This window comes from Muntiacus reevesi, chromosome 8 (assembly GCF_963930625.1).
Source record: "Muntiacus reevesi chromosome 8, mMunRee1.1, whole genome shotgun sequence".
In the NCBI taxonomy this organism is placed as follows: Eukaryota; Metazoa; Chordata; class Mammalia; order Artiodactyla; family Cervidae; genus Muntiacus; species Muntiacus reevesi.
The window spans coordinates 10,786,743-10,810,916 of NC_089256.1; the positions used below are offsets into that span (position 1 = coordinate 10,786,743).

The window sequence follows — 24,174 nt, forward strand, 5'->3', positions numbered from 1 at the left end:
TGAGTTTTAATATAGATTTTGGATGTTAACTGCTTACTATATATGATCTACAAGTATTTTTTCTGATTTGGTAGGTTGTCTTTTTATTTTGTTGGTTTCTTTCGCTGTGTTTTAATGTGGTCTCAAGTTGCCTCACTTGTTTAGTTTTGCTTTAGTTGCCTTTGGTCTTGGTGTCTAATCCAAAAAATCATCACCAAGACTGATGTCAGTGAGTTTAACTCACCTAAGTTTTCTTCTAAGAGTTTCATAGTTTCAGCTCTTACATTCAAGACTGTAGTTCATTTTGAGTTAATTTTTGTGTACAGTGTAACAGTGTAAGATAGTGGTGGAATTTTATTCTTTTGCGTGTGACTGTCCAGTTTTCCCAATACCACTTGTTGAAGAGACTGTGCTTCCCCCATGATACATTCTTATCTCCTTTGTCATAAGTTAATTGGCCATATATGTGTGGGTTTATTTCTGGGCTCTTTATTCTGTGCCACTGATGTCTCTTCATGCCAGTACCATACTGTTTTGATTATTATAACTTTGTAAAATAGTTTGATGCCTGGAGGCATCAGGGAGTATGATGCCTCTAGCTTTGTTCACCTTCCTCAAGATTGCTTTGACTCTTGTGGTTCTATGCAAATTTTAGGATTTTCTGTTTCTGTAAAAATGCCAGTAGAAGTTTGATTGCATTGAATCTATAGATTGCTTTGTATAGTATGGACATTTTAACATTATTAATTCTTCCAATTCATAAGCATAATGTATCTTTCCATTTGTTTGTGTTGTCTTTGATTTCTTCCATCAGTGTTTTAGTTTTCAGAGTACAGGTCTCTTACCTCCTTGGTTAGATTTACTCCTAGATATTTTATTCTTTTTGGTGCAGTTTTGAATGGTTTTCTTAATTTCTCTGATACTTTGTTGTCAGTGTATAGAAATGCAATGGATTTCTGTTTATTAGGTTTGTATCCTGCAGTTTTACTGAATTCATTAAATAGATTTTTGGTGGCTTCTTTGGGATTTTCTTTATAAAGCACCATGTCATCTTCAAACAGTGACAGTTTTATTTCTTCCTTTTTATTTTCTTCTTGTCTGATTACTATGGCTTGACTTTCCAATATTGTGTTGAATAAACCTGGTGAGAGTGCTGGTCTTGTAAAGTGGGTCTGCAAGTGTTTCCTCGTCTATATTTTGGAAGAGTTTGAGAAGGAATGGTATTAATTCTTTGAATATTTGGTAAAGTTCACTAGTGAAGCTATGTGGTCCCTGGACCTGTTTGTTGGGAGATTTTTGATTAATGATTTAAACTTCTTCCTAGTAATCAGTCTGTTCACATTTTCTGTTTCTTCATTATTCAGTCTTGGTAAGTTGTATCTTTCTAGGAATTTATCTTTTTCTTCTAGGTTATCTAATTTGTTGATGTATAACTATTCATAGTCTCTTATGATCCTTCATATTTCTGTGGTATCAATTTTACAGCTTCTGTTTCCTCTTTTTTGCCCTTTTTTTCCCCCCCCTTGGTGAGTCTAGCTAAAGGTTTATCAATTTTGATTATCTTTTCAAAGCTCTTAAGTTTCATTGATTTTTTTTCTGTTTTTTTTTTTTAGTCTCTATTTTCACTCTGAACTTTATTTTCTTCCTTCTGTTAACTTTCGACTTTGTTTAGTCTTCTTCTTGTTCCTTGAGATGTAAGGTTAGGTGGTTTGAGATTTTTCTTGTTTATGATATATGCATTTACTGTTATGAAATTTCCTCTTAGAACTGTTTTTGCTACATCCCATAAATTTTGTTATGTTACATTTTCATTTTCTTTGAACATATATTCTTATTTGTCTTGATTTCTTAACATGATTTTAGTCTTCTTAAATTTAAGACTTGTTTGTGGCAGCCTAGTATATGATCTATCCTGGAGAATGTTCTGTGGGCACTTGAGACAGTGTATTCTGCTGCTTTGGGATGGACTGTTCTATGTATTAGGCCAGTTCATCTGGTCTAGCAAGTCATATACAGCTAATGTTTCCTTATTGAATTTATCAGATGACCTATCCTTTGTTGAAAGTAGGGTACTAAAATAGCCTCCTTCAATTCTGAATGATAAGTTTCCCCAGTAGAGTATTTTTGGTTGGAAGCATTTTCCTTTCAGCAGTTTGAATATATTGTGCCACTCCATTCTGGCCTGAAAAGTTTCTGCTGATAGTCTTATGTTGGGGGCTGGGGGCTGGGGGGATGTAATTACTTGTTTTTCTCTCACTGTTTTTAAGATTATCTTATCTTTAATTTTAGATATTTTAATTATAATATATATGGTATCAATCATGTACTAACAAGAGACCTTTGAATTCTTTACTTCTAGGTTTACATTTAAGATCAAGGTTGCCAAGTCTGTCTTGTAGATAATCCAGGCATATCTTGCTGTTACAATTACTAACAGATTAGGTTTGTCACAAAAGTCAACCTCCTGTGTTCCCACATAGCAGTTTTGACATCCTTTTATGTCAGAGCTCCCCTTAAAGGCAACATCTTTCACTTGTGTGACTGCAGAATATAGGATGGTGTCTAATATTAATAGAAAGTGTTCAATAAATATTGAACGAATTAATTCTCTCTCCCCACATTCTTTCTTGATATCAATGAACTAAAAATGTAGCTTTTGAAGGAACATATTAGTCTTTAGACATGACCCAAAAAAGAACTCAGTACAACCCTTTTTAAAATGAGTAGTTATTGATCAAGATAAGCAGAAACAAACATTATTAGGTAAATCATCCTAGGCTGGCTAGCAATATCTTCTCTTAGGATCCCACAGCAAAAAGAAGCAAGCACCTTGTGATCAAATTGAAATCAAAAATAAGAATATTAAAGATAAGACTTACCACCACAGACTCATCAAAAGCAAGAAATGTGATTAGACTCTGTCTACTAATTTTGTCCCCAAGGACATGGGTGGACACACTGGGGGAGGGTATCTGTTCCACCTGTGCTTGTTACAAGAGGGAAGACAGGCCAAAGAGCTTGGAACTTTGGAGGACATTTTAGGTCCTTAGGTTCAAGGTATGTTTATTTATGTTTGAAAACAAACATCTGACTAGATTCAAATCTTTTTGCTGCCAAAGGGGATTTGTTTAAAGAGAAAGAGTGTGGAACATTCCATAATCAGGAATGCTTTGGTCCACACAGGCAAGAAAAGTGGGTGACTGTCTTGCTAAACTTCTCTGGCAGTCCTTTTCTCCCACAAAATGTAGAAGCTTCATGACTATGTTGGTGTCCTGTTCAACCCCAGCCCTTCCCAGCATCTGGCCGTTGCCAGGCACACAGGAGGTACTCAGCAAATACTCGAGTGGCTGGAACACTCTAAGCAGGCCCCCTGGGCCACTTACGTCTCATCAAACAGGGGTTCCAGGGTCTTCCGCTTCACTGAGGTCTTCTTACGACTTGTCCACCTCCTTTCTGGCAACAAGTAGACACGGACGTAGGGATCAGCTCCACTGCTGGTACAGGGCGTCAGGTTTCTGATTTGGTTTCAAAGACATTAAAGAAAAGAGGCCCCTCATTTTGATATACTGAAAGCACTCATTTGGAGAAAGCTGTACTAGTCATACAGCTTTAGATGGCCTTGGGGATAAAAATGCCCTATAATCTAGACCAAAAAAATCAAAAGTTGGCAGAATTTGGAGGACAAAACATCAGGTGCGTGGTTTTAAAAACGTGTTTTTATGAAGTTTGGGGTAAAGCCAAGTACTTTTCCATGTAAAGGAAGTTGAAGATTCTTGAGAAAATGTCCTGGCTCCAGGGCACCCCAGACAGCTTTGCAACGGATGTGTCTGAGCAACACCCTTGGTTCTAGAGCCTGTCAGCTCCATCGAGGATCCTGTTAGAGCATTCGAATCTCACTCCTTCCAAGTGTGTACCTTGGGGCTGCCTGCCCCTGCCATTGCTCCAAGCACCCCCACTGATTTTTGGTCACCTAATGCTCCCAAGGGATCTTTCCTGGTCCTAGCATCTCTTTACCTGCAGCCATTGATTAGCACGCTGAGACAGCGCCGCAGACACACATAGCGCACCGTGAGCTGAATCTCACCCAGCCCCCGATGCCCGAGATCCCCGCCTCTGTAAAGAAAGGGCTTGTCATTTCTCTTGCCATTACAGGTGCTGGCTTCTCCCCCCACCCCCAAGAAGCATGTCAGTTAACAAATTAATTCTCAGTAAGGTTCCTTTTAGTTGGAATTACTTCCTATCCCGCATTCATGTATAATTATCCTACTTCACTGTAGGGAGAGCATGGTACCATAGGAAGAACCCTGTAGCGGTATCTGCCTTTATACTATGATTTCTTGTGGAACCTTGGGCAAGTTACTCAACCTTTATGATAGTAAGTTCTGTCTTTCAGGGTTACTGCGAAGATCCAGTGGCTAAGCCCAGAGTCAACACTTAATAAATAGCAGCCATTGGTTATATAATTCCACATTCTTGGCTTTCCATATCATCCCAGTATAAATAACTCTTTAGAATTCAGGATATGTTTTTGCTGTAAGGAACCTTAACAACCAAAGTCCAACACTGTTTTATAGTTGGTATGTAGCTAGAGCCCCACCAGACTTTGGGGCACATGCACACGTGCTTTCTCTCCCCACATCCTGTGTTCTTTCTATCCACCATGCTGCCTTATGAAACCATTTTGTGAAAAACCAAGACTTGCATAGAAAAGTAAGTTCATAGCTACTTTTCCATCCAGGGAGGTATTTTTCATGCAGGTCATTTTAGAAAATATTAAGCAGAGAGGTGCATACTCAATGTTGATGCTGCTATCTGTCAGGTCAAAGCAGGAAGAGGCCAGGGAGTTGAGCGAGGACATGCTGGGAGCCAGCCCCTTGGGTGGCCATGCGAATGGGGAAGCAGGGCATTTCATGGGTCTGGGTGACTTGATGGGCCCCGGAGAGTGGGGGCCTGGCACAGCCAGGTAGATGGTGGCCAGACTCTTCTTCCCCATGGGTGCACTGTCCTTGCCTTTGGGCTCTGGGCCCGTCTCTTCAAGCATGGGCTTGGTGGCAGTGATGGTGGCAGAAGTGGTGTTCTTGGCGGCTTGCTTGATCTCAGAAGCAGGGTCTGGAGAGCATGGCAGATCTGTAGGGCCCTCTCCCTGGGGTCGGGCTCTAGGGTCCTGGTTGGTGGTGACCTTCTTAATGAACAGAGGGCCTTTTTTTAGGGCTTCAGGTCCTGTGTATGGACTTCCCAGCTCTCGTTCTTCCAAGTGCAGGAACTGTAAGCAGATGACAGGGTTGTTTATGGGCTGGCACATCACTTCCATTTTCTCCCCTCTACTCTCACCTTCACCCCTGGGAAATGGTTCCTTCTCTCTTCTGGGAGGAACAGTTTCCTCAAAACTCCGTTCCTTCCTGACTGCCCAATCCAATGGATTTTTACTCCCAGACCTATCTTCTTAACCTCTCTGCCCTGGCTCCCTCTGACCCAACCTTCTCTGCCCTTCTTCCTGCCTCAGTAATTGTCATGAAGACTCTTTATACTAGTTCTGGCTGCTGGAGACCTGACGCATTTACCTTAGCCTTCCTGTATATCACCAGTTGCCTTCTGAATGTGATCATTTCTAGCCACCACCTTATTCACCATTGCTTTCCCCTAAAATGTGTTTTCTATCCAGATACAATCATGTGCTCCCAAAGTTTCAAACCTCAGCCATTGTTTCTCCTTCTCCTTTTCCCATCAGTCATTAAGACTCTTCCCAGGAATTTCGATTTCCAGCAATATGGTGATCAAAATATTCTGAAAAACCTCTTGTTAGAAATGCTCAATAAAATGAAACAAACATACGTCTAAATGCATAGCCAAATTCACAAGAAAGTAAGGGAAATCCCTAGGTTTAAAAAAAAAAAGCAAAAAAAAAAGAAGGAAAACTGGAAAAGGTTAACTTTCCGAGGGTTATTTATCAACCTTAGAATCCAAGGGGTTTGGAGATGAGGCCTTGGGTCAGTGTAGGACCCAGGAAGGTGGGATATATTTAGTGAAAAAGTAGTCTAGGATAAACATTTCACCCACCAGCAAAGACTGATGACAAGAAATCTATCTCAGCCTGGACTATGGCTGGCGGGAGATAAATATTTCCTGAGAATATGGCACTGTATAGGTTTGTCTCCTGTGAATTTTGGATTCATATTTATACAACCTGTGGGGTCACATAACCCAAAGTTTGAAAATTAATATAAAAATGGACTTAGGTTTATAATGTTCCTGAGGTGCCTGGTTGCAGCCAAAGCAGAACTTCCTTGGAAGCGAATAACCTCACTTCGAGTCACAAAGGTAACACTGAACACATGTCTGCAATCCCAGTTACCAACTGTAGAAATGAGTCACCATGAAAAAGCATCAACGGACACCACAGACATCAAAATTTAACTCCCAAGATCTTCAGATAACAGGATTAGCAGACATACATTTTAAGTATTTTCAAATGATTAAAGATAGACTAGAAACATGAAAATAAAATACAACAAAGAAAAGATATTGTAGACTTGGAAAATATAAAGTGAAAAATGAAAAAGTAGCCTTTGAAATAAAAACCGTGAACAGGTTTAACAAGCAGATTAGGCATAGCCAAAGAAAGATGTAGTGGTATGGAAAACAGGTCTGAGGCAATTAGAAGGTAGCACCAAGAGATAAAGAGAGAGAAAATATGAAGGTCAGGTCATGTTAAGCCATGGAGATGATAAGGTCCAATGTAATCGAAGGAAATGTAGAAGGAGGGATTAAAAGATTGGGAGAGGCAATATTTGAAGAGAAAATGGCTGACAATACCCTGAAATTGATATTAAAAAATATGAATCCATCTCTAAACTTCTTCACAACACAGGGCAGATACTTAGTGCTGGGGCAGACCACCCCTTGCCCACCCTGGGGGAAATGGGAGAGATTTACCCGAAGCACCAGCCTCATGGAGATGAGGCTGTCCAGGCCTGAGTAGTCCAGCTGGAAGCGCTGCTCCAGAGTAAGGTCTGCATGGGGGAGAATCTGGCACAGGGGGAACTCCAGCACTCCTAGAGCACACTCTTGGTCGTCATCAAGCACCTGGGCAATGGACCAGTCACAAAACAAGATGATAACCAAGCCCCACCCTCGCCAGCAGTACTGTCTTGGCTCCAGCCAAGACTGAGTTTACTTCGGTAAGGATGTTCTGTGCTTCTCTTAGCCTCTGGTTCTGTTCTGAAAACTGGAAATGAAACCTGACTTGGTCCCTGCCTTCAGTCAGGGCAAGAGAGTGACTCAGGGGAGAGGCAACCATGACCTGTATGAGGCATGTTTGTCAATGCCTGGGGCCTTCAGGACTTTAGGGACTGATGAGCTGTGCTGCTCTATGATGGGACCAAGTACATCATCATTAATGTCCTGAGTAGATTTCAACCCAGGCCACGCTAGGTGCTATTAATATTTAAAAACTAGAGACTCTGGCAGGGAGTGCCATGGGACTTAAGAGTTTGTCCTTCCACAGCCTCCTCGCCAATGACCTTGGGCACCTGCTCATGAGATGTGGGCCCTCAGTATCCTCTCCTGACTCGCTGGGGAACCTGCTCAAGCCCCCACCCCTCGCGGCTTAGACGTCTCTGAGCTCTGTTCCAAGAGCCCAGCTTTATGCAAACCTTCAGATGCAGCTGTTCAGCGGCCACGCTGTGCACGAAGAAGGAGAACACCTGGCTCCATACTGGGTCCTTGCTGCGGGGACAGGTCTGGGGGCATGAGAGAAAGGGAGTGCTGAAGGGTTAGGTTGGGCAGAGCAGGGTACCAGTGCCCTCTGCTCTCTGTCCACCCAGGGATAGACCCACACACGCTGCAGCTTGTGGGAGGCACCAGGGCAGGGCAGCCAGACTTGAGGGCAAGGAGAGTGTGCCAGGAACTCTCATGGGGGCTGAAATCCTACCAGCACTAGAACTCACTTCCCCATGGAGGTGGTGGGGGGAGGGCAAGGGGACTTCTACTGCTGGGGTGATGGAAAGCACGTAGGCTGAGAGCCATGCCTAAGCTTGAACCCTGGTTCTGCTTTCTAGCTCTTTGAGTCATTGATCTCTGGTCCCCAGATTCTTGAACTGTAGAACTCTTTTTATGAGGTTATTTTGAAGACACAGTGATATAAAGCACCTATAATGTGCGCTGGCACATACTTCAGTGTAAGCTAATTCCCTTCACTTCTGCTTCTCTCCCTGAAGTGTTGGGGTCCCCATTTCCTTAGTCTTTGGCTGCACACCAAGCTATCTTACCTTGCTCAGGTGTGTCGTCTTGCCTACAGAGAGCCTGACGTAGGAAGAAGGGTCTCTGCTGACTTTATTCTGTGAGGGGACAAATCCACAAAATAGAGATAGCACCCACAGTGTCAACTTGAGACCCCGCCTCTCAACCCTCAGGAGCATCGGTGGGACCTGAGACCACCCAACCTGCCTCCCTTTGAGAGAAGGCCTCTGGTGTTCCCAGGGGCCTGGGCTGTCATCACTGTGCCAGCACCTGGGCTGGGCTGACCCTGTGGGGAGCTTCCAATTTAAAGACAGGAGGCATGACTGGACACAGGTGCTTGTTCCCTAGAGCTGTGGAGACAAGACAGGGTGGAGCTGAGCTCTGGCTTCACCTGAGCTGTGTGACCCAGGCACTTAGCTTCCTGGGTCCTATTTTTTTTTTTTTTTTTCCTGGGTCTATTTTTAAATGGCAATAAAAATGGACACACAGCCACCATGGGATTCAGGCATAACGGATGTGGGAGGAGCCCAGTGCCCGGCTCACTGCAGACTCAGTGATCCCCACTGAGTCATCATCCCCAGGCTGTGTACACAGCAGACTGGAAGCTGTGGTTACTCGGGAAAAGGAGCTGTCACTTCCTTTCACACACACACTTACCCTGGCAAATCTGGACAGCTTTTTGGCTTGATATTCACCATTTAGGTACTCAAAAGGGCTTCTCTGCAGCATGAGAAGAGTAGGGTGAATGAGCAACATATGGACATTTGAAAGTGGCGGGCACAAGGCAGGCTATGTGTGACGCTCTGGTCATGTCACCACTCACCGGCAGGTTGCAGGCGCTCTCCAAGAAGACCACAAGGATGGCAGTGGAAAAGCTCCCATGGTCCTACAAGCAGACACAGACCCTCACTACAAGCAGGAGACAGACCAGTTTAGGAGAGCCCTCTTCATGGCTCCAGACTGGCCATACCTCCCCTTACAATCTAGCTCTTTGTTGAGGCTGAAAATACAACTACAGCATGACAGACTCGAGTCAGAACTGATGGACTTCCCTATGAACTGGGCTGCCAGGCACTAGCAAATTTTAAGGATCCCATCCACCCTGTGTGGAGGTGACGGCTGAGGGACATGCTCTCCAGAAGGTGGGACTGGCCGGAGGACCCTGAGCAAGACCTGTGGCTTCAGCTCCCTCCTCCTCCCTCCTCCCCACACACCACTCACAAGTGCCCTCCTCCACCTTTCTGCCCAGAAGCCTGACACCCTGTAGTCACCTCAGTCACAGCGTCCGGCTCTGTGATCAGTGAAAGCCACTCCAGCCGCAGGTGCAGCCGCCCGCTCGTTGTGTTGTTCAGCGCAAACCACTGCAGGGGGACAGGGCCAGTGAGAGCCCGTAAGGCCCTGATAGGGGCTTCAGGGAAGAGGTGAACCAGAGCAGGCAGGGTGGGCTCTGCGCTAGGAGAGGTGGTTATGAAAGGCCAGTACTACAGTTTGGGGCGGAAGCAGTGCTGTCCACAAGGAGGGGGTTGCAGGTGCCAACTGTACCTCATCCACCACTCTGTTGGTCATGACATCCCCGAGGCAGATCTGCAGGCTGGAATACACAGGGAGTGAAGGTCAGTTCAGCCCAGGGGCAGCAGCAGGCACGGAGGCCCACTCTGAAACGTTTTCAAGTATCTGAGTGGGACCCTCACAACAGGACCTTATTCATCACAAGAATGAATGGAAGACCACTTTGAGCTCAGCCTAAGGAAGAACTGTCTAGCCGGTGGGGCTGCTCCCGTTGGGCATGCTGGCCAAGCAGACAAGCAGCTCTGATCCCCAGAGGGGAATAAGCAGATGCTGCTGGACACACTGACTCTGGATGCTGAATGAGGGTGCGCCTGGCATTTTGGCTGGGATGAGTCTTCATTGTGTAAAACTGCCCATGCATTGCAGGAATTTAGCTTCTCTGTCCTGTGTCCTCTAAATGCCAGTGGCACCACCTCCTGCGGTCACTGTAATAACCCAACAGGCCCTTCCATTTTCAAAACTGCCTGAGATGCCCTCCAGGGGCTAAGTATAGTTGGCATGAGTGTGAAAGAAGGTAACACATTCACCGTGTGCCTCCCACCTACCTCCCAGCCAGGGGTGGGGGGGATAATTCCATGCTAACTATTGGAAATGTGCTGGACCTCAAAACACACTTGAAATCAGTTACATAAAATATGAACCACAGACACACTTCTAATCTGTAACATTACAAAAGTCACAACTCCTTTAAGATGGAAATTTTAAAATTGGTAAGTTACATCTGGTGGTAAGCTATTTCTTAGCCTGTTAGATTGTGCCTGTCCCATTTTGTTTCTACATTTTAAAATCACATATACTTGGAAACAAGCTAAACAATTTAGGAGTATGAAGATTTGGGTAAAACTGTTCTGCTGCTTCCTAATCCCAGCCTCTGAGATGAGCAGTGGTGTCACTTCCACACCACCACATGTGAACACACACACATCCTCCCTGGAAAAATGTTTCGACTATTTCCCCCACTTCCTTAGCTATACTGAATATCCTCATGGTCAACATACATAGATCCTACTCATCATTTTAAAAAGCTGTAGGGTATTCTGTAGTTTAGCAATGACAAATTTATTCAAATATTCAACCAATGTCCTCTGAATCTGGTCATGCTTTCAGGTTTTTTGTTTTGCCACCACGGATAGGTCTGCAATAAATGATTGAGGTTTAATGCTTTTTATAGGAGATTCCTGGAATTAGGATGGCTGGACCAGTGTAATTTTGGGGTTCTGATAGCCCCACCCTAGTCCTTTCAATCCTCAGAGCACAGAGGCTCTGTTCCACCACAGAGTGAGCACATGTTTCTTGGGTGCTGGGGCCAGGCTATGCATGCCAGCTTTGGCCCTGCCCACTGCTCCAGATGGGACTCTGGGTGCATTACGAAGAGCACAGAAAGCAGAGCCTGTGATGCACAAACCTCAGGACCCCCTTCATGCCTCCAGAGGGCTAGGACTCAGGGCTGGACACCCAGGGGACATCTGGGGAGGAGGTCCATGGCAGTGGTATGGATTGGCAGTACTGGCTGCCTGGCACAGTCACTATGTCAGAGTGTGGTGGGAGCTGCCAGTCCCTGAGTGGTGGAAGTGCAAGTACCTGTGACCCCAAGGGCTAAAGCCCTGCACCTCCAGGTCCAGCTTGGCCCTCCTCACCTGCCCAAGAAGTCGTCCTTGTCAGGATCCTCATCATACAGGTCCACTTCCAGGTCCTGCCCAGGGACTTCATACACTATGAACTGGGAGGAAAGAGAGGTGACTTGACCTGCAGGCCCCAATAGCTGATGAAACAGACATCAAGCATGACCTCAGGGGAGCCAAGTTCCAGCCCTGTCTCCTGGCAGCTCAGAGCCCTGGGCAGGTTCCTGGAGAACCTTACTGGAAGTAGGGAGTGATGCCCTCTCCTGTGGGATGCAGAGACTCAGAGGCAGCTTGTCTAAGACTGTGGAAGGTTGGGGGCCCGGACGGTTGGCTGCTCTGTTTTCTGCCGGGGGCTTGCAGCTTCCAAACTGTGACCCTCAACCTGGCTGTGGGCCTGCCCTACCCACAACAGGGACTGTGGTTGAACTTAAGGGAGAACTTAAGGCTACTGGCATCTGGTTCTGGGGCAGGGAAGGCTGAGAGGGTTGGGGCAGGACTGCCCCTGAGGTTCTGTGAATGGGAAACTTCCAATGACGCTGCCTCTGGTCAGGAAAAGAGGGAGGAATCAGTCAATAAACTAGTCTTCCACCAGGAGCAGCCACCTCCGGAAGCCTAGTGGATCTGGGAAGTAGGTCTGCCTGTCCTCAAGGCCATGCCTGTGGTACAGTTCTGCCCCATGGGTATGTGAAGACCATGAAGGCAGAACCCCATCTTGTTTGGGCCAGCACTGCCCGGAGTGGAGCTCTGGAGAGTAGCTGGGAGCCTGTAAAGAGCCCCTCACCTCAAACACTTCATTCCAGGTGGGGTACAGGTTCTTAGAGATGGTCCTGCTCCGGAAGTGCTGCAGGCCGATGCTCACCTTGGCGTAGGGGTCTGACTTGCCTCGAATTCCCAGGAAGCTGTCCTTCTGGGCCAGCTTTTCAGCCTCCAGCAAGTGGACTCTGATCACTCCCTGCAAAATGCCCCAATCTGAGGCTCACAGCTATTTCGAGGAACCTCAAAGTCCCCAACTTCAGAGCCAAAGCCATCAGCTATCACAGCAGCCCCATCTCACCCTCTCCACGTCTGCAGACAGAAACCACAGGGCCATGGAGCGAGTACTGGCAGGACCCAGGGCTCAGTCCACTGCATCAGGATGCCCACACACATTCCTGCCCTCCTGACCTCCCTTCCTATCCCGTGAACTGGGTATTGGCTGCAGCCATATCCTCCCCCTGTGCCAACCGCCACGCTGCCTGAGCCAGTTTCCTCCTGTGTTCCATCCCTGTCTCTAACCCACATGCAGACTGAGATCCAGTGTCATTTCTTCCCAATACTCAGATGTACACGCCTCTGTGGGCACTGCATGATGCTCACAGTAGGTCCCTGGGCTCATCAAGGCCCCAGCACTGAGTCGCCTCATTCCCAACACTCTGGGCTACATCTTAAGCCAGAACAGAGCACAAGAATTAGGAGAAACACTTAAGGGGACCAGGAGGGCTCCTGTCTAGCACTATTTTTTTTAAATATCAGTAAATAAATAAGATAGTAGGCACTGAGAGAAGGCGTCAGAAGGCAGACAGACTGAAACCACAATCACAGACAACCAGCCAATCTGATCACAGGACCACAGACTTGTTTAACTCAATGAAACTAAGCCATGCTGTGTGGGGCCACCCAAGACGGACGGGTCGTGGTGGAGAGGTCTGACAGAAGGTGGTCCACTGGAGAAGGGAATAGCAAACCACTTCAGCATTCTTGCCTTGAGAACCCCATGAACAGTATGAAAAGGCAAAAAGATAGGACACTGAAAGATGAACTTCCCAGGTCAGTAGGTACCCAATATGCTACTGGAGATTAGTGGAGAAATAACTCCAGAAAGAATGAAGGGATGGAGCCAAAGCAAAAACAATACCCAGTTGTGGATGCGACTAGTGATACAAGCAAGGTCTGATGCTGTAAAGAGCAATATTGCATAGGAACCTGGAATGTTAGGTCCATGAATCAAAGCAAATTGGAAGTGGTCAAACAGGAGATGGCAAGAATGAACATCGACATTCTAGAAATCAGTGAAATAAGATGGACTGGAATGGGTGAATTTAACTCAGATGACCATTATATCTACTACTGTGGGCAGGAATCCCTTAGAAGAAATGGAGTAGCCATCATAGTCAACAAAAGAGTCCGAAATGCAGTACTTGGATGCAGTCTCAAAAATGACAGAATGATCTCTGTTTGTTTCCAAGGCAAACCATTCAATATCACGGTAATCCAAGTATATGCCCCGACCAGTTAATGCTGAAGAAGCTGAAGTTGAACAGTTCTATGAAGACCTACAAGACCTTCTAGAACTAACACCCCAAAAAATATGTCCTTTTCATTATAGGGGACTGGAATGCAAAAGTAGGAAGTCAAGAAACACCTGGAGTAACAGGCAAATTTGGCCTTGAGTACAGAATGAAGCAGGGCAAAGGCTAACAGAGTTCTGCCAAAAGAACACACTGGTCATAGCAAACACCCTCTTCCAACAACACAAGAGAAAACTCTACACATGGACATCACCAGATGGTCAACACTGAAATCAGATTGATTATAGCCTTTGCAGCTAAAGATGGAGAAGCTCTATACAGTCAGCAAAAACAAGACTGGGAGCTGACTGTGGCTCAGATCATGAACTCCTTATTGCCAAATTCAGACTTAAATTGAAGAAAGTGGGAAAAACCACTAGACCATTGAGGTATGACCTAAATCAAATCTCTTATGACTATACAGTGGAAGAGAGAAATAGATTTAAGGGACTAGATCTGATAGACAGAGTGCCTGATGAACTATGGATGGAGGTTTGTGACATTGTACAGGAGACAGGAAGCAAGACCATCCCCAAGAAAAAGAAATGCAAAAAAGCCAAATGGCTGTCTGAGGAGTCCTTACAAATAGCTGTGAAGAGAAGAGAGGCGAAAGGCAAAGGAGAAAAGGAAAGATATACCCATTTGAATGCAGAGTTCCAAAGAATAGCAAGGAGAGATAAGAAAGCCTTCCTCGGTGATCAATGCAAAGAAATAAAGGAAAACAATAGGATGGGAAAGACTAGAGATCTCTTCAAGAAAATTAGAGATACCAAGGGAACATTTCATGCAAAGATAGGTTCAGTAAAGGACGAAATGGTGTGGAACTAACAGAAGCAGGAGATATTAAGAAGAGGTGGCAAGAATACACAGAAGAACTGTACAAAAAATACCTTCATGGCCCAGATAATCACCAAGGTGTGATTATTCACATTCATCTAGAGCCAGACATCCTTTAATGTGAAGTCAGGTGGGCCTTAGGAAGGATCACTATGAACAAAGCTAGTGGAGGTGATGGAATTCCCGTTGCGCTATTTCAAATTCTAAAAGATGATGCTGTGAAAGTGCTGCACTCAATATATCAACAAATTTGGAAAACTCAGCAGTGGCCGCAGGACTGGAAAAAGTCAGTTTTCATTCCAATTCCAAAGAAAGGCAATCCCAAAGAATGCTCAAACTACTGCACAATTGCACTCATCTCACACGCTAGTAAAGTAATGCTCAAAATTCTCCAAGCCAGGCTCCAGCAATATGTGAACTGTGAAGTTCAAGATGTTCAAGCTGGTTTTAGAAAACACAGAGGAACCAGAGATCAAATTGCCAACATCCGCTGGATCATCAAAAAAGCAAGAGAGTTCCACAAAAACATCTATTTCTGCTTTATTGACTATGCCAAAGCCTTTGACTGTGTGGATCACAATAAACTGTGGAAAATTCTGAAAGAGATGGGCATACTAGACCACCTGACCTGCCTCTTGAGAAACCTGTATGCAGGTCAGGAAGCAACAATTAGAACTGGACATGGAACAACAGACTGGTTCCAAATAGGAAAAGGAGTATGTCAAGGCTGTATATTGTCACCCTGCTTATTTAACTTATATGCAGAGTACATCATGAGAAACGCTGGGCTGGATGAAGCACAAGCTGGAATCAAGATTGCCAGGAGAAATATCAATAGCCTCAGATATGCAGATGACACCACCCTTATGGCAGAAAGTGAAGAAGAACTAAAGAGCCTCTTGAAAGTGAAAGAGGAGAGTGAAAAAGTTGGCTTAAAGCTCAACATTCAGAAAACTAAGATCATGGCATCTGGTCCCATCACTTCATGGGAAATAGATGGGGAAACAGTGGAAACAGTGGCTGATTTTATTTTTCTGGTCTCCAAAATCACTGCGGATGGTGACTGCAGCCATAAAATTAAAAGACACTTACTCCTTGGAAGGAAAGTTATGACCAACCTAGACAGCATAGTAAAAAGCAGAGACATTACTTTGTCAACAAAGGTCCTGCTAGTCAAGGCTATGGTTTTTCCAGTGGTCATGTATGGATGTGAGAGTTGGAATATAAAGAAAGCTAAGCACTGAAGAATTGATGCTTTTGAAGTGTGGTGTTGGAGGAGACTCTTGAGAGTCCCTTGGACTGCAAGGAGATCCACCCAGTCCATCCTAAAGATCAGTCCTGAGAGTTCACTGGAGGGACTAATGTTGAAGCTGAAACTCCAATACTTTGGCCACCTGATACGGAGAACTGACTCATTTGAAAAGACCCTGATTCTGGGAAAGATTGAGGGCAGGAGGAGAAGGGGATGACAGAGGTTGAGATGGTTGGATGGCATCACCAACACAATGGACATGGGTTTGGGTGGACTCTGGGAGTTGGTGATGGACAGGGAGGCCAGGCGTGCTGCAATTCATGGGGTTGCAAAGAGTCGGACACAACTGAGCGACTGAACTGAACTAAACATATGCATTTGCCCTTTAACTTAGCAATCCCATTTCCAGAAATTTATCCTAAGGACCTACTGGCAAAAATATGAAAAGACATGTACAAGGCTCCTCATGACAGCACTGTTTGAAATCATAGAAGGCCAGACACAATTCAGCTATCTGTCAGTAGAGACCGGTTGAATACATACAGTACATTCATATGGTGGAGTACGGTGTACCACAATGTCATGGGGTGACCATCATGACACGTGTGTGGTAACAGCAAGGTGAAGAGAGCTGTAGCCTGCTGCCACCCATCCTAGAAAGGGAGACTATGCCTGAAGTCAGATACACACACATAACCATATACATGGATATGCTCATAATAGAAAACAAATAATGGAAAGTAATAGAAGGATAAACCTTTACTTATAGGGTAGGCAAGAATTAGGTGGTAGAAGCCAAGCTCCTGAAAATAGTTTTTCATACTGGACTTTAGAAGAGTGCAGATATTTCACATGATTGTAAAAGGGTGTTGAGATTAAAAAAAAAAAAAAAAAACACCTCTAGAAATAGAAAAGGGAAGGAAACAAGTCAATGGAAACATTCACGGCCAGTTGTCACAAACACAGAGAGGAACCAAGTGAGTTTAGATTGTAGCAACTTGATGTACATGTCCAGTGCCCTGAGGACAGAATGTTTACAGTAGTTTTGATGTAGGCGACGGTGCTGAGTTGTTATGCTGAGGCTGCTAAACCTGCAGGGTGGGGTAAGGACCACATGTACCCCTGCATGACCTGAAGGGGCTGATGCTTCCCACCTGGCACTGATGGTAGAAACAGGCACTTCCCCTTCCCCTGAGGCCCTGACTCCCTGCCCCACTGCCAGGGCACCTTCTGCAAGGAGGCCGCGTGGCTGTCCCTGGGGGCCTCCTGAGCTGGGCCCAGGATGGGCAGGGGCAAGGGCGGTGGGCACCCAAGGGAAGCCCTATGTCCTGGCTCCTTCCCAGCAGATGCGACGGTCCTTTGTATCACTAAATGATGGAGTGGGAGCCTCCTGTCCCTGAAGGGAAGGTGGCAGGCTCTGGAGTTTTCTGGGTGTGAATGAGGCTGCCCACAGACCCCAGCACAAGCCCTGCGGGGGACCAAGGTCCAGGAAGAAATGCTCCCTGGGCTTTTCCCTTCCAAGACAGGTAGCTTTGGGCAAGTCATTCAACCTTCTGAGACTCAGTCTTGGCCCCATAAAATGGGATGCCAGGCCCTCACAGGGCAGAAATAAGCATTACCATCTGAGGATATACCCCTCTGCCTGGCCCGTCTGTCCATCAGCTCTGGGCCCAGTGCCCTGCAGCCAGTGTGGGTACTCACACAGGGCAGAGGGAAGCGCAGGTTGGTTACGTCCAGTCCCTTCTTCACGGGCACAGTCACACGGTTGGGTAGCACCAGGTGGGCAGCGATGAGGTCCTCCAGCAGGCTGTCTGTCATCTCACTGGGGAGAGTGGGCACGACCAGCTGTGGAGGGTGGCAGCACCTCCCCCAGACTGCCTGTCCCTCTGCCCTTCCCTGGACCTGGAATGAGGAGCAGAGCTTGGGGACAGGTGGGTCCATCCCAGCAGACAGCAGCCCTGACCCCAACCTGTCTGGATGGGGGATCAGGGGAGGATGTAGGGTGTACATTTTGACAGTCCCCCACCCCGATCCTGCTCTGTTCCTCTCTGAAGCATCACATCATGGTAACCAAAAGCAAGGACCTGGATGCTGGGTTAGAATCTCGACTCCACCAACCACAAGCTGTGTGACCTTGGAAAGTCACTGATCTCGACCTCAGTTTCCTCACCTCTAAAATGGAGATCTCAGTTTCCTCATCACTACCTCCTGTTACAAGGATGAGTAAACACATGTGAAGTGCTGAGAACAGTACCCCATGTCCAGGAAATGCCAGGTACATGTTCACAACTGTAGCGCTTCTACCCGCTGACATCACCTTGAAATTCTCTTTATTGCCTGATTCCATCTCGCCAGTACTAGGAGACAGGGCTGTGCCTACAACAGGGCTGGCACACAGTAGGTGCTCAAGAAGTACCTTCTGGACAGAAGAATGCATGGCTGGATTCTCTGTGCCCCGGGGGCAGAAATCAGTGGGGGATGGCCCCAGTGAGTGAACAAGTGGTCCTACCAGCAGGCGAGCCAGCTAGGGGGCACCCTGGCTAGTCCACTGTCCCTCCCTCATGGGAGGTGTGTCCACCCAGGGCTGGAGCCCTTCTCTGCTCCTCTTGGGCCCCAGGAAGGCAGGCTGCTCAGACCAGCTCCTCCTTGCTGGCTTCTGCTATGACAGCGGCCCGCCCCCCCCCCCCAACACTGGTGTCTGTGACGCAGTCACCATGGGCAGGAGCCATGTGGGCTTCTCACACACACGTGGGTCAGGGAGGAGTTAATAAGAACAAGGAGGACACTTGTGTATGTCCACACCCACTGTGCCAGTACCACACACACCTGAGTGTTCTCCCAGGGAACTCAAGACAGAGGAACTAGGCTCCCAGTTACTGAGAAAGAGCCCAGAGAGGTGAAGGAACTTGTCGAAGGTGCACAGTGACTAATGGGGGCCAGGAGTCTGGCCTGCTTCCAGAGCCTGTGCTCACCCCTCATCAGCCCACACGGCCTCCTCTGGGACATCTGAGCTCATGGTGTCACTCCAAACACACCAACCCTGACCCTCTGGAGGGGCAGGTCCCACGCCTCTCCTGGTGTAGGGAGCAGGGAGGGCTCAGCCGTGGGGCAGCTCCTGTCACTGACCACACAGCCCAGGGCTGGGGCCCAGCTCAGCTCTGCCTAGCGGCCCACACAGGCCCTTACTTGACTCCGGGTGCGTCCAGCAGGTTCGTCAGGCCTGTCCAGTTGATCTGCAGGTGCTGCAGGGGTAGAAGGGGGCAGTCAGGCTGGAAGGAGCCGGGAGCCCAGGCTGAGCACCCTCATGCCCACCCCCATGGGGAATTCAGCCTGTAGAGGTGGGGGCGCCCTCTGCAGGGTGCTGGGTGGGTGAGGCACGTCCCGTCCTGCTCAGGACCAGGGCTGTCAGGTGGGCTGCTTCCTGCCGGGACCCCAGGAGCGGCCCAAGCGCACGGCCAGGCCAGCCTGGCACCAGAGAGCCTCCGCTCCACCCTAGGCAGCTGTGTGACCTCGGCTGGCCACTTCTCATCTAGCCGGCCTTCTTCCTGGTCTTGGGGACAGCAGGGTGGAGCTCCTCAGGCCTCCCAGGGAGCATACGAGATGGTAGGTCTAGGTGGGCTTCGGCACATCTGTTCCTGGGGTCAAACCCAGCGCCTGGGCCACGGGGGTGAGCGCCAGTTCACAGGGAGCGGCAGGCCTGCCTCGTCCTGGGGACTCACCGGCTTTTGAAGGAAGAACATAGTCACGGCTCCCACAAAGGGCTTGTCCACCAGTAGGGGCTCCAGGATGATCCGCAGTGTGCCCTGCAGCTAGATGTCAAGGAGGGACCTCAGCCACCCTTCTCCTCATATCTGTTGCACTGAGCGAGGTTGCTGCTGCCTCATTCGTCCCCAGGCCACCCCCAAATGTCAGGGCCACCTGCCACCACTGCAGGGACCACACTCAGGGAAGAGGAGCCTGCATGCAGAGGTCACCCCTTTGCTGGCCACCAAGGGTCCCGGCTGCCCTCCACTGCTGTGCTTTCTGGGGGGCTTCAGCCTTGCCCACAGCCAGGGCCCAGGCATGCTCTCCAGCTCAGCTCCTCCACTCCTGCCATAAGCTCTGCCTCCTCCATCTACCTGGGTTTCTCAGCACCCGCTCAGTATCCGTATACAGCCTCTCACTTCCTGGGGTCATCGAAGCCTCTCTGGCAGGGGTATTCCACCAACAGTGGCAGGATGGGGCAGTCCTGAGCAGCGGGGCAATGAAGCCCAGCCACCAATTCCTGGTCTGTGATCTCAGGCCTGGAGTCCCTTGATTGGTATCAACCTCTGTGCCTGGTGTCATCGCCCCCCCTGCAGCCTCCTCCAGCCTCACCCCGCTCCTCATGCCCTGACCCCAACCCTGGAGGTAGTCAAACCAGCCTCCACCCACCTGGATGCCGTTCACACCAGCCTGTATCTTCCGCAGCTCCACACTGATCTCACAGTCCCCGATGTAGCTGGAAGTGGGGAAGGAGGAGGAAAGTGGAGGGGAAGGGTAGGTCCATGACTCAGAGAGGTCAAGAAACCTGCTCAGAGCAGCCCAGCACAAGCCTGAGCCCTGCATCACCTGGATGTGGACTCCTTGACAGCCTCAGCCTTTCTCAGCTCTGTGCAGACATTGCCCAGACTCCTAGACACAGTGCCCAGGGACGCCACACCCAGGGTCTCATGCGCATCCCCACCCCTGCCCTCAAGGGCAGCAATTCTGCGTACCCCCTCACCCCATGACACCCCATGGATGCCAAAGAGGAGGTCTGGGGTGCACACCCTACTGTGCTTCCACCCCATCTCTGCCCAGGTCTCTGCCTGAAGCCGTTGCCTCCCTCCAGCCACTCATACAGGTTGTCGCTGGGGGTAATGAGGTGAGCAAGTAGTGAGATCTCAGAAGACTGAGTCCAGCTGGCGTTCCCGCCAAGCGATGGTCACAGGAAGCCCACAGTGGGTGCCCCTGAAGGCAGTCAAGGACTGAAGGAGAGGCAGAGAGAGACGGCAGCTGTCCAGTACTTGAGAGTGCAGGCTGAGGAGCTGGTCATCACAGAAGTGCTGTGTCCCCTGGAAGGGGAGGGCGAGCCCGGGGCGCCCGGGGCTCCCTGAGCTGACTGGAGAGCTGGGTGGCTGGGCTGGATGACCTTGACCAGTGCCCCAGCTAATCACACAGCAGCCTGTGGCAGTCTTGGGGCCATAAGGGCCCAACTGCCAACAGTATCTTAACACACTTGAGACCAGGCCACACATGGGGATGGATATTCCCAGAGTTGCTTCCTGTCTTCCCAGTGCGTTCTCAGCACCAGTCTCTGGGCTAAGGACAGGATATATGTGGCACTGGAAAGGAACAGGCAACACTGTGGAACCTCGGGAGTTGATCCTTGATCCTTTAATCGCAGTTCAACGCCCACCACCTCCAGGAAGACTTCCTGGGTTGAACCTCCATTCTCTCTGACTCAAGTCTATTATCAGCTTCATTCAAAATAGATGTCCTTGCCTGATCCACTAAACAAGTCGCTGACATGTCTTTGCATCCTTTAGTTTTTCTGAGGTGCCACAGTGCCCAGTTCTCCCTGGCCTCTCACAACCTGTGCTCCGAGCTCCCTGGGCCACACTGCAAGTCCCCACATTTTCCTGTCACACTTTCTCTCTCTTGCTACATCCTCTGTGAGACAGCTGATCTGACCCTCCAGGTGAACGGGTTCTGGCCACCCAGAAAGCTCTGCTGCCTGGGCCTTGGTACCCAAAGCATGCCTGGTGCCTGGTCTGAGAGAGGAGCCAGGCCTAGTGGCCCCTCTGGGACCATCCTCCCCATCCCAGCAAGGACCCCATGGTCCAGCCCGGCTGGAAGAAGGGGCATATGTGCCATGAGAGGCTTTCACACTCCACATGAGTGTTTATCTGCAACTCCATCTTCAACCTGGCTGTTCCCACAGTGCTCCCCCATCCCCCATACCAGGCCCCCGGGGGCACAAGGGCTCACCAGATCTGCAAGTCCAGGACCACCTGTCTGCGGTTGCGCTGGTCTGTGTGCGCCTTGATGCCGTTGACCCTGGGGCACTGGAAGAGATGTCGGGGGTGGGTGGTGGGGTGGTTGTAGTGATGGCAGGGAGTAAGCTGGTCAGCAGGGGTCTTGCATGGGGTAGGGGGCAGCAAGGGGTTGCCAGCCCTGCCCATGGGTTTCAACCACAACAACCCACGTGACCACTGCACTCCAGGGATGAGCACAAACAGAAACCCATCCTGTAGACCCTGCCCATCTGTGGCATCCTAATACCTCCCTCTCCAAACAAGCAAAATTTTCATAATGGAGAAACAGTTCAATCAACCAACTATTATCCTTCTACTCTCTCCATGCAAAATGATATTTACAAACGTGTTATCACACGAAAAGGCTACCAAAGAACACAGAGCCAACAATGTAGGGGGAAAGTATTACAGGAATATGATGAGCGGTTCATTAAAATTATTATGTACTTTTTTTCAGAGTTTGTGGTATGTGTGATATGTCAGCTTTTTAAAAAGGGTAACTTGTTATAATTTATTTTCTTATACATTCTCATATTGAACATTTATTTTTGTCTTGGTTTTACATTTTAAGTTTAACATTCCTTTTCTTTAAGAGGGCCCTCCAAATTGTAGAAGCTTCAGGTGGCACAGCACTTGGTTGGATGTTAAAGACCCAGAGAAGCCTGCAGAAGCCTGGTGGGGAGGAAGGGCCTGTCACTGACTTGCCCCAGCCTGGAGTCTGCTCCCAGGCTGGGGCTGGCCTGCAGGCACCCGTGAAGCCCAACCAGCCCCAAGAGCCCCATCTGTGGAGGCTGCCCCTGGAGCAGGCCGCCCAGTTGAAGGCTCCACCACAGAGAGGGGGGGTAGCCACTGCTTACAGTCTGCTCTGTCAGGCAGGGCGGTCCCAGCCCAGGGCTCATGGTGAGGTGTGAGGCACTTGCATGTGGAGCACCACTCACCTGGCCACGCACAGTGGCCCTGATGCCAGGCCTGTTAATCACGCTTCACAACCACCCTCAGAAATGGGTCCTTTCCTCTTACAGATGAGGAAACTGGAACTCAGAGAGGTTAAATCATTGGCCCAAGGTCATAACAGCAGTGAGAAGGGTTGGACATGGACATAGGAATCAGAGGAAGCAGGAAACACTCTTGGGCATGAAGGGAGTAGGTGGACCGGGTGCACTGGGCCTGGCTAAGCGCAGGAAGGTCGGAGTCCTCTGTGATGCACCCCAGTGGAGAGGTGTGCAGGGGAGAGGGATGGGAGAGTTAGGAGGGGTGGGAGGAGCCAGGACACAAAAGACTTTGAATGCCAGGACCAGGCATTTCCCCTGCAGGGCCAGGGCATCTGGTCAGGCTGCAGGGCCTCCGCCAGGTGCTCATGAGAGGGTGAAAATCACCCTTCAGGACCAGCCACTCCTAGTAAGGTAGGAGGCAGAGGGGACCCAGGGCAGGACAGCTGGTGTTGGTCAAGAGGAGTAAAACTGAAGCTGTTTCCCCTAGACAATCCAAGGACAGTTAGTGGCAAGAGTTGACTCTGAAGTAAAGAGATAAGATGATCACCCCTGAGGTCAAGGAGAACTTCCCTGTCTGTGCACATGCGCAGGAAGGCTCCTTGGGGGTTAAAAAGGGAGGGGAGCCACCCCATAATGTGTGAACATGCACCCACTGGCCTCCGCAGCGGAAGCCATTCTTAGCAAAAAGTTGTGCCTGCACGTTTGGGAGGGTTCTAGAACAGGTGAGATGTGGGGAAAGAAACCAGATAATTGGCCAAAGGTAAACAAAGACCCAGAAGGACTGCCCTATATAATGATTTAACCACCTCTTTCCTGCGCTCCTCCTCCTCACTACGGATGACGCCCACACCCTTTCTCTCTGGGTGTGTATTTCTGGGTTGTTTCTGTCTTAACATAAACTATTTCTGTGTGCTCTCACACATGTTATGATAATAAGCTCTGTGTCTCTGATAATAAACTTTGTATCTGTTATTAAAGTTTTTGCCTCCTTGAAACATTTTTGCTTTCAGTCGGGGTAAAAAGCCAGGGAGCAATATCAGAAATTTCAACAACCTCAGATATGCAGATGATACCACTCTAATGGAAGAAAGAGAAGAGGAACTAAAGAGCCTCTTGATGAGGGTGAAAGAGGAGAGTGAAAAAGCTGGTTTAAAACTCAAGATTCAAAAACGGAAGATCATGGCATCTAGTTCCATCACTTCATGACAAATAAAAAGGGTAAAAGTAGAAATAGTGACAGATTTTATTTTCTTGGGCTCCAAAACCACTGCAGTGATTGCAGCCACAAAATTAAAAGATGCATGCTCCTTGGAAGAAAAA

At 48.4% G+C, this 24,174-nt stretch overlaps 1 protein-coding gene across 1 annotated transcript in view; it reads right to left on the reverse strand.

Annotated features, from left to right (window-relative positions):
* ESYT3 (extended synaptotagmin 3) overlaps nt 1-24,174 on the reverse strand; it is a 51,651-nt gene that overhangs the window by 3,027 nt on the left and 24,450 nt on the right. Inside the window, exons 4-20 of the mRNA XM_065943188.1 lie at nt 21,816-21,892; nt 20,238-20,304; nt 19,544-19,633; nt 19,011-19,066; nt 17,526-17,646; nt 12,190-12,360; nt 11,424-11,506; nt 9,760-9,808; nt 9,489-9,578; nt 9,041-9,103; nt 8,875-8,937; nt 8,247-8,315; nt 7,632-7,718; nt 6,913-7,062; nt 4,773-5,242; nt 3,994-4,092; nt 3,363-3,494 (exon numbers count right to left, since the gene is read on the reverse strand). Of these exons, the coding sequence (XP_065799260.1) occupies nt 3,363-3,494; nt 3,994-4,092; nt 4,773-5,242; nt 6,913-7,062; nt 7,632-7,718; nt 8,247-8,315; nt 8,875-8,937; nt 9,041-9,103; nt 9,489-9,578; nt 9,760-9,808; nt 11,424-11,506; nt 12,190-12,360; nt 17,526-17,646; nt 19,011-19,066; nt 19,544-19,633; nt 20,238-20,304; nt 21,816-21,892 (1,937 nt within the window). The remainder of the gene's footprint in view (nt 1-3,362; nt 3,495-3,993; nt 4,093-4,772; nt 5,243-6,912; nt 7,063-7,631; nt 7,719-8,246; nt 8,316-8,874; nt 8,938-9,040; nt 9,104-9,488; nt 9,579-9,759; nt 9,809-11,423; nt 11,507-12,189; nt 12,361-17,525; nt 17,647-19,010; nt 19,067-19,543; nt 19,634-20,237; nt 20,305-21,815; nt 21,893-24,174) is intronic.